This window comes from Agelaius tricolor, unplaced genomic scaffold (genome assembly GCF_023055355.1).
Source record: "Agelaius tricolor isolate 1412-34295 unplaced genomic scaffold, bAgeTri1.0.p SCAF_8, whole genome shotgun sequence".
In the NCBI taxonomy this organism is placed as follows: Eukaryota; Metazoa; Chordata; class Aves; order Passeriformes; family Icteridae; genus Agelaius; species Agelaius tricolor.
The window spans coordinates 34176266-34186642 of record NW_027269268.1 but is presented as its reverse complement, the minus strand read 5'-3'; the positions used below and the strand labels follow the sequence as shown (position 1 = coordinate 34186642).

General features: G+C 40.4%; 1 protein-coding gene across 1 annotated transcript; it reads right to left on the bottom strand.

The window, feature by feature from the left end:
• Nucleotides 1–3745: 3745 nt before the first annotated feature.
• FRG1 (FSHD region gene 1) lies at nucleotides 3746–10165 on the bottom strand. The gene is made up of 9 exons (XM_071432262.1): nucleotides 10009–10165; nucleotides 9636–9703; nucleotides 8672–8794; nucleotides 7664–7721; nucleotides 7390–7504; nucleotides 6914–7018; nucleotides 6071–6162; nucleotides 4911–5021; nucleotides 3746–4022 (listed from the first exon to the last, which is right to left on the bottom strand). The coding sequence occupies exons 1-9, from the start codon at nucleotides 10068–10070 to the stop codon at nucleotides 3986–3988; spliced, it is 771 nt and encodes a 256-aa protein (XP_071288363.1). The 5' UTR covers nucleotides 10071–10165; the 3' UTR covers nucleotides 3746–3985.
• Nucleotides 10166–10377: the final 212 nt, after the last annotated feature.

The following is a 10377-nucleotide window of genomic DNA, read 5'->3' as shown; positions in this document are numbered from 1 at the left end:
CGACCCAGCCCAGCGCGGCCCCGCCCGTGCTGTTACGGTGAAGCTCAGCAGTTCGGTTCCAGTCGCCCTTCCACAAATGGCAACTTCCGCACAGGAGAGTCTGAAATAGAATCGCCTCTCTTTGGCAACGCTGGGAGAAAACCCGTGGCACCAGTTTTCACTTTGGCAGTAGTGCGGTTTTTAATTACTCTGTGTCCTGCGCGGATTTTAGGTAGGCTGTGTGGTGATGCCTATATAACTCGGGTCAAAGTTACAAGGTGGTTACATAGCTTGAGTTATAAGATATAACCTGATATAACCTGAATCATAGCTTTTACCTGGTATAAATAATCTGATATAAATAACTTTCTAGACAATGTAATGGCTGGTATATGGTTAAGTAGTTGCTTAATGCTGAACAGACAAAAAAAAAAAAACTTAAGAAAAAACTCACCAGGTGGATGGGAGGTAAGTATAGTGCTAATAAAAAATTGGCAAATGTAAAGCCAATTAGCCACAAAATGAAGAATTTAGACTGGCTAAGGAACAGACAGACCAAGGAACACTGTAACTGTGCATGCTCTGAAGACAAAGTTGAAAAGTTCAGACAGGAAGAAGACCTTGGGAAGCCTTCATCAAAAACCCCCGACAACCCCTGAATTGGGGAGACACAAATGCAGTGCAAAAGAACGATCTAATAACATAAGATCACACTATGTAAATTAGTTCCAGCACATGTGTGATGATGTTGTAGTGACATAGCAATACTAAGCAATACTTACTGTATAAATACACCACAGCACTTGACACGGGTGGGTGAGTTAGGAGGAGATATCCCCCTCACCACCAGCACTGCAATAAACAAATACCTGCTCTACAGATATTGGTCCATGGGCATTTATTTCCTGCCTATCTTTTGAGCATCAGTGGTAATGAAAGATGCCAGGCAGGCACATTCTTGGAGAAGGATTTTTCTCCATCTTGCAGCTTAGGAGTGCAGGAAGTGGGCAACTGGGGAGACAGACTAATGGTATGAGATGCATCCATCTGTAAGTGCCTTCTAATTATTATTTAAATGATATCTATTTCATAGAATTGGAGAATAGTTTGAGTTGGAAGGGACCTTAAAGCTCCAAGCCGCCTGCTATGGGCAGGGCCACCTTCCACTATACCAGGCTGTTGTAACATCAAGTACAAATCAGCATCCAAATTAAGTGTGTACTGTCATTTTAGTATGAGCATTATCATTTTAGTGTGAACAAACGCTTCACGAGTGTGTACATTGGCAACAGTTGGTGGAAGAGTTGAACAGTTCATGAAAAATACCATGAAAAAGTACTCAAAACCTTCCAGGATGCCTGTGTTTTAGTGTGCTCTGTGCAATGCCTAAGCCATGCCACGTGTTTTTAGGCACACAGAAAAGAAGTGATGCAGTCTCCACATCGTGACTTAACTGCCTGTGCAATTAACTCTCTTACAAAACCAAGTGGGGGTGGCAAGAAAAAAAGGGAAGTCCTTGGCAGACAGTTGATTGGAAAGCTGTGTGGAACTGCAAAAATTAAGAAACAGGAAAGGATAAAAAATATACTGTAGTGTGGGAAAGCCCTGGGAGGAGAGCATGCAACAGTGTAGTAAGGAGCCAGCTCAGAGCAGAAGCTGGGAATTACACAGAGCTTTAGAGACCAAGGCATAAAAACATTTAAGCAGAGGTGAAAGAAGATACAGGATCAATCTGTGGATTTTGAAACTGAGGAAAACTACAGTGTAACAGGATAAACCTTGAGATTTTCATGGGAGTGCTCTTTAAAAACAGGACATCAGGCAGTTTCTCTAGGGTTTGGAAAATATTTTCAGTTGAAAATAATACATGTAGAACAATAATCCTGTGCTTACTTCAGATATCTGAATATACTATTATTGGCTATGGTAAGAAAGAGTCTGATTAAGTTGGTCCTGCTATTTTCTGAACATCTTTTGGTCATCTTTTATATCTGGGGTGAACAGCTGTTAGGGACTTCATTATCTTTGTCTAGATGCTTTACCACCTTTAGTACATTTTTAACAGGGGAAAATAAACAATGACTTTGGAAAATTAAAATCTCTTTCCAAATGCTCTGAAGACAAAATGATGTCATTGTCACATTACACAGTGTAATTTTTTGAGGCCTCTTTTTGATTCTGGTTTAGTTCTTTCACTGGTAAAGAAATTCTCAGTTTAAGAAACAGTTACCTTCCAGCACCAGTCACCTTCTCTGGCTATGGCTATTCTGCTGTGTTCCTATCACAATGCCTTGCCTTCAGGGTCCACACCAGCACCTTAGGCTGCGTTAGTCTAGGTTTCTTCTGTCAGTTTTTAAAAATCTAAGAAGGAAAATGCTTCTACAGATGTACTGACAGCTGATCTCACTGAAACTTAGCATTTATGTCCACCCTTCTGCTCTCTCATACTCTACATCTATCCAGTACTGTATTACCACTCTCCAGATTTGTTCCTTCCCCCCTAAGTAGGGGCTGCCCAAATTACTTTCCCCTTTTTTCTGTTTCAGTTAAATTAAAGCTCCTTGTGTTAACACTACTGTCAGGATGTAGTATCTTCAAGATGACTCCATGAATACCTCCATTGGGAAAACCTCCAAAAAGACTCAGAGCAACAGTTAAATAAATACACTGACCTTCACTGCTTTGTTATACCATTGATTTCACTTTCTTGGGCCTAGATTTCCAGTGTGTTCCCCAGATCCCTGTTCCTGTGCTGTCTCAGAACACATTTTCTCAAGACTCTAGAGTATCATAGTCCCAACATACAGGGCAACCCCATTGTTACTAAAATACTCTTATTCTCTGCAAGGCTGCCAGTCCCTTGCCAATTCTAGTACTTCCTCTCCTACCAGGGACAGTCCCATTTCATTTGCTCTGCCACTGCTTTTTACTTCACTTACTCACCTCTCTGTGACAAACACAAAACACAAAAGTTCTGTTTTCCCCTTACTATCACTTATAGCTACTTGCAACACACTGTATTCTTCTATTTACACTAATATGAAATGGAAAATTCCCTTTCAGGGCTAATTCTCAGGTTCTTATTCTTCTGCTGAGCAGTCCTTTCAGCACCCTTCCCCACCAGAGCATATACTTCTGCTTCCAGATCTATCTGAGAAACCATTTTTGTGGGTTCTATGAGTCGAGTTTTTATTCAAACAATATATTCTTGAAAGAAAAATAGATGCTGTAATATCAATCTACTTCCACCATCAGTGTTCACTTCAGATGTATTTAAGATTCACAGTGACTGTGGATCAATGACACCTGCACTGAACTTCCAATAAATAGTTACTCTGGGCTGCAGCCTGCTCCTTGCAGTGCTGGTTTTTTCCTGGTGTTTCTGAGTGTAATTTTGGCAGCAGGCCACAGCAGCACTGTGATATTCCAATGGCTTGTTGTACATCAGTCACATTTCTAGGGAGGGATGTGTAGTGTGGTACCTATAACAATGAGTTAATGAGCCCTAATCCCCAGTCCTAGGCCAAACTAAGGAGCTCTGGAGAAAACTCAGTAACTTTTTTTCTCCCTCTCTGCCACAGCACACCTCACAGCTATGCCGCATTTTTATCCAAGAATTCCTGACTCTGGCCAGGAACATTTGCATACAATAATCTATTTATTTCTAAATTTTGTCCTAAAGGCAACTAAAAGCCAGGGAGCTTTCTCTCTGGACTAAATCAGTGTACAGTCTGTCTCCCAGGGCTTAAGTTACATGGCAAATAGCTTACCATTATCAATTGATTTACCTTTAATTTTTGTTGGAGCCATTCCCTTCATACAAGCCAAGTATCCACAAATTATACAGTTAACAAGATAACTAGATTATTAATATTTGAGAAAATTTTAATGCAATTCCACAAGATACTTAAAAATTCTTTAAATAAAAAACACCTATAAAATATTTTACTCTTTTTCAATTTGACGCTGCCATCAAAGTTGCAGAAGAAAATGGGCCAGCTGGATGTCACTTGCAGTATCTATCTGCTTTCACTTTAGCTCTCCTGTATGGGAAAAGTGAATGAAACAAGATTTAGATTAAGACCAAATACAATTACACCTGGGTGTTTTATCTGCCTCAAATGTTAAGAATGCATTGAAAGCAATTTTTCTTGAACTCTGCTTCAAAGTACATATAAAGGCCTAACAACACTTTGGATTTGTTGATTAACTTTGTTTTCCTCAGGAGGTAGAACTGCAGTGTCTAAAGTTAACCTTGACTTTCCCTTCAAATCATCATAATTGCATTTTGTCTCCCCTGAGGAATGGAATTCACATTCAGCATGATCTGAAGCTGACCACCTGTGAGAACCCAGGAGTGTTCTCACATTACTTGTAATTATCAGAAATAGTTTTCTGCATTCCAGCCACTGAATTAATGCAAATATTTATACTATATACTGACATAAAAGCCTTTAAAAATTCAATGTGGTTTCTTTAGTCTCAGTTTAGCAGGAAAAAAAATTCCCACTAGATAATATGAAGACTGTTCTTACTAAACATTATTTCTCTTTAAAATGCAACTTCTGCCTCTCCAAAATATTCTGGTACCATAGGTATTGGAAAATGTTAAAAATTAGCTCAATTTTCACGATTAAAGATTAATCCCTCAACAACTCCATACTAAACAAACTAAACAACCTAGTTAAAGATTTTCAAAAGAACTAATTTACAGGTAATTTCAAACTTGCAAACTTCAGCTAAAGTGAAAAAAAGAAAAAGTAAAAAAAAAGGTGACAACCCCCAGGACTCAGGCACAACACTCACCAGAGGAAAAATGCTCATGAACCTACATCCCTGAAATCCAGCCCTCTTCTGTACCCCAGTTTTACCGTATGTCCATCTCCCAGTAGTTTGTTAATCAATGCATTATTTCTAGCACTTTGAAGTACCTGTCAAGTAGCATTTCATGAAAAGTGCCTTCTTTTCTGGCTTTCCTAAGGGCTTTTGTATCTTCTTTGCTTATTTTAAGCTTTTTGTCTTGAAAACTTTGGAATTTCTTCCTGTAAGGGGGAAGAAAAGAAAAGTAGTAAAGAACTGAAGCGTTTAAAATTTTTTTGTTTCCCAACACAACAGCAGCTGTGGTAAGAATCTTAGCTTCTATTAAAGCAGCAGGTAACTGACCTAATAAAATCCAGCAAACCATCCCAGTACTAAGGTTGCACTAAGGCTTCTGTAGGTGAAAACTATTCAGGTTTTGCTTTTTTTGGCAGTCTAAGTAGGAATGAGCCCCTGTGTGACTAGCATGAAGTGGTTACACATTCTAAAGAGCCTCTTATTTAACTACTAGCATAAGAAATCAGGGAGCAAAAGTGTACTGGATGTAGTTGCAAGGTGCTGACTGTAGGGAAGTGCAGGTGTTTTCTCTGTGAGAAAAGGCCAGGGGCTGACCTGCACTGGACAGAGCTGGCTCTCATGACATCCACTACAGGACACAGCCAAATCCATCAGCAAAGCTGGTGGCACTCCCATGGAAACAGATTTAAGATAAAGCAAAATGCCACACAGGCAGAGAAGGAAAAAAAAAACCAAACCCTAAAAGCGCAAAATGGCAGTGGGAACATCAAGCACAGAGAAGGAGAGGAAGGAGATGCTCTAGGTACTGGACCAAATATTACCTTCCAGCCCATGATTAAGACCATACCATAGCAGGAAAAAGAAAAAAAAAAAGCAGGAAAGGAAGGGAGTGGCTGAAAGAAACCACTGTGTATTGACCTACAGCCCATGTGGCTTAGTGGAGCAGGTAGAAGCTCTGGAGAGAAGTTGAGCTTGAGATGGGAGAAGGAAAGGTGGTGTTATTAATTTTTGTCTCTCAGAATCTACATGCAATGAAAAGAAAATAAATTTAACTAATTGTTCATAGTTAACCCTGGGACAGTATCTGGTACAGCAGCTCTCCTTTATCTCAAGCAATGAGCTATCTCACCCTGTTTTCTGCCTTGTCCTACTAATGAAAAGTGAGTGAAAGGCTGGATGGGAGTGGGGCCCAAAGACAGCTCCAGTCAGAAACAAAAAAGGTACTTGAGCCTGTTACCAGCTTCAAAGTACGTACACGTAATTGATTTCACATTGTTTAACGTTTCCTTTGTCTTCTTGTGGAACGTCATCTTTCTTCTTAGCTTCTCTTTCAGCACAAGTACGAATCTAATAATTGAAAGAAAAATGAGAAAACAACCAAAACACAACAGAAAACACCTGTATTTTAAAAACAGTAAGTTACAGGTGAAAGATGACTACATATCCTTTCTAACAGAATGAGAGTCACAGTGACTTTTCAAGTTCACAGTTTTCAAACTGGTTAACCAGAAACAACTGCAAAAGTAAGAGCTGCATGAAATATGGGAAATGTTAAGTGCAATCCTTGATACTAGACGTAACTGCCTTTATCTCAAAGAAGCACTACTACAGTTCTTAATTTTGGCAGGGACAATTCAGAGATTGACTTAAAATACTATTGCTCTGACACCTAGTTAAGACACCTATCTCTACCTGGAGAGTAGAGATATATTTCCCATGCTCAGATAAAGTCAAGATACTCTTTTCAGATTCTCTTAAAAGATCTCCCCTTCTGGATCATTCTGGTAAGCCCTTCTCTGTTCCTGATTTGGTCATAATTCCTCTCTTCTGTCCCAAGCTGTTTAGAAGTACCTGGAAGATCACATAGACTCTTTTGTCCTCCTGAGTGGTAAAGTATCTTCTTATCTCTACAGGGGATACTGAGAATTATTACAGCCCTGGAACTCATTTACCTTTCTTGTGGCCAGATCACTTGACAGCTGATAGAAAGAAATTATAACTGTATTAACAGAAAATCATAGCACACAGACACCTGCTTGTTTGAGTTCGATTCCTGCCAATCCTGTATTAATTGTAGATTGTAGAAGTTATAGATTACCTTTATCATTTCTTCTTCCCCTGCAGTTTTGCTTTTGGCTTCTATGTCCCCCTCTTCATTACACCTGATAAAACGGCTGTTTGCTGCTAGTAATGCCATTTTCCTCTGCAGAAACAATATCACACACTGTAAGTATAATGAGGTTGTATATAATCCTTGATTTGTAACAATTTATCCTCTAAAATATGCCAAACATCTCTGTAAGTAATTCTTTTATGGATGGATACTTCACTAGCTAGCCAGACTTGCTGACTCCTTCATTTTTAAGATGCTTATAGCTGCTAAAATGCAGCTATTGAAGCATTTAAAAAACTTTCAATTACAGTAAATGCATTGCAGTTGGAAAATCATAAGTTACAATATGAAAGAGATTGCAAAAGGCTTTAACTTCATAGTAAAACTACCCATCAACAGAGATTAACTCAAAATACAATCAAACACTAGCAACATCAAATAAACTATTGCAAACAGCTTACATCTTGGAAGACAGGTTCCCACTGCTCTCTTGATCCTATTGCATCGGAACGTCCAACAACAAGCCCGTCTGAGTTTATACCAAGGTATTTGCCATAACCAGACTTGAGAGCAATCCTCAAAGAGAAAATGCAGGAAACAAGAAAGAGTGTTTTTAAGTAATGCAATGCACAATACCCAAAACATCACCGACACTTTTAGTAAAAGACAATGTATTTCAATCTCACAAAATCCAAAGATAACAAGTATCAAAACTTGAAACATTACAGTAATTACCTTGTATCAGATAACTTAACTGCTGTAAACTGCTCAGGAGGACTAGGGCCTTCATCACCTGAGGAATGAATTTTCCATTAGTTAAGTATGAAGTATAAACATAAAATGTATTAGCCTACTAATACTGCAGTATCAAAAAGAACATTGACTATTTCTAAATACTATGGAAAGTATTTATTTCATTAAAAATTCCTTTTTGAGTACTCACTTTTAAAAAAGCAATGCAAGTGCTCGTTTATGTTCATATATTTACAATGCTTAAAACAAGGCACAAAATAAAGATTATCATAAGTTAAAGAAATTTATAATTAAGAATGTTTTGTAATTTTCCTGGTGGCTTTGAATACCTTAATCTCCTTGTAATGTTATCACTTTCTTAACAAAATGCATTATGGTTCAGCTATGGTAACTTGACTCAGTATCCTAAAAGCTACTGGATTCTCCATCCCTCAAAACCAAACCAAGAGAATATGGCCATTGTTGCTCTGATCTCTGTTTGGAGATGAAACACACACAGACTGTCAGGGTTCTGGAACAGTCCATGTCAGAGTCATTGCCCTCAAATTCAAAGAACAAGCTAATTATCCCAGCACATTAGTAGTTCTCTTGTGCAGTGACAAGACAAGTATATTATGACAAGGATGCAGCAATAAGCATTAAAACTCATCTACCTTGAATTTCACTCTTCAAGTGACACCATAAACACTTTATAGGTTTTCATAAAAATTATACTGCTTTTTATCCAGCAAGTGGTATGGCCTTTAACAGGTAATCATCTACAGTGCAGTTCAATTTATTGCACACATAAGCCAGCATGAAACTAGATGAGTGAAACTGATTGGCAGTCATTAGGTTTAAGTCATCTGCATGCTTCAGCAAGAATTATTGCATTTTTTGTAGTAAACTGGTTTCAGCTGTAACACTGCTTGCCTTGAGGTGATGCTAGTTCTATGCTTTTAGGCACTTCATTATTAAAACTCTATTATTTTCAAATTTCCTGGAACAAACCTTTATGTGGTGCTCCAAGTGTAAACAAGCCATTGTCGAGGGCATGGATGTAAGCTCCTTTATCCATTTCTATAGCTATAGTTCCTGTAATTTCACCAAAATTACTGACAGCCCACCAGTTTCCTGTAATAAAAAAACATGACAGTTTATTAACAGAGTAACCACAGCTTCTGATTACAATAGCCAAAGAGGTTATATTTCTGTGTCTTTGAAATTTTAAATTCAAAAGATAGCTATCTCACAACCTTTGTGCATTATTTTATAGTCCAGAGCCAATTTAATGGTGTTGCTGCTGCTGCTTCAGGAAGTCCTGCTCTTTGACCAGCTGTCATCCCTAGCTACAAGCTCCTATGCTTCATCCCTTCTTTGTGTTAGTCCACAGACCAAGCTGATTCATTCAGCTGATGCAGCAAAGACACACTTAACAAGAAAAAGATTTTTTCCCTCTGGATCTGTCTCCTGCAGTTTTGGAGTCATATCCATTTATAAGATTCTCCAGCAAAAGAGAATCAGAGACACTATTTAATCTTGCTGTTAAATATGTAAGTTGTAATCCTTAGACCTCAGTTGTTCAAACCAATCTGGATTTGAACATTTGACTCCTACAGAATTCCACCAAAGTTAAAGCCCTTCCCACGTGCACAACTTAGAATTATGACTTTTACATTTTTTGAACAGTAAAGTTTTCTCTTTGTATACTGTCTTACAAATATTTCCTAGCTCATTAAGATAGTAATGCTTTTTTTTTTATTACTTATAAAAAACTGAATCCATTCTATTGGTGTCACAAGTTCTGTATGGAATCTAGGAAGATCCCAAGACACAACTGACATGTTGTGAGAAACTGTTATATATTTCTACAGGAGTTACACTTGCTTTACCAAGTCCTATAACGACCTCCTTAGCTTCTGGCACATCCCCTACAGTTTCCACACTGTCGCATAACTCCTGGAAAGCAGCTCACCAACAATATCGAGCTGCTCTGCCGCATCCTCTTCCCTTTTCCTTTTCTTTTCCTTGTGCTTTTTCTTGCTGCAAGGGGAGATGCAAAGAAGTGAGAACGAGCCGCCGACCCGGCCCTTGTCCCGCCGGGCCTCACGGCCAGGCCCTGCGGGAGCGGTCCCTGACCCCGGCCGGGATCCTGCGATGCCAAGCCCGGCCCCTGCCCTGCCCTGCCCCGCCGGCGAGCCCCCGGGCCGGAGCGAAGGAAAGGGAAGGGCAGGCCCGGCCCGGCCTCATCCCTGCCCGGCCTCCTATACCGGCCCGGCGGCGGGGCGGGCCCCGGCGGCTGCCGCAGCGCGGGGCAGGGGCGGCGCGGCGGGCAGCCCGCTCCTCACCTCTTCTCTTTCGATCCTTTGAGGACGAGCTTGGTGGATTTGACGCAGGAATACTCCGCCATGTCGGGATCCGGGAAGGGCGGGCGGACGGAGCCGGCTCCGCCCCGGGCCGGGCGGAAGCCCCGAAGCCGCGGCCCGGCCTCCGCCCGGCTGTGGGCGGGCACCGGCGGCACCATGCCTCGGTTAGCGCACGTGGGGGGTGCTGGACACGGAGTTTGAGCGGGAAAATAAGAAGAGTTTAAAATTACATTTAAACAGTCTGTCCCTGGGCACCTTTCCCGTCTAAGTCTGGCCTAGCTCTACGGCTGCAGTGCTTGTGCTTTGCCAGACTGCAGGCAAAGAACGCTAAGGAATGAAGAACCCACAGCT

Coding starts and splice junctions, on each gene's coding strand:
- FRG1 (XM_071432262.1), bottom strand. CDS start 10,070: ATGGCGGAGTATTCCTGCGTCAAATCCACCAAGCTCGTCCTCAAAGGA. Junction 7,019..7,389: donor GGGAACCTGTCTTCCAAGAT/GTAAGCTGTTTG, acceptor TTGTTTCTGCAG/AGGAAAATGGCATTACTAGC. Junction 5,022..6,070: donor CAATGTGAAATCAATTACGT/GTACGTACTTTG, acceptor TCCCCCTTACAG/GAAGAAATTCCAAAGTTTTC.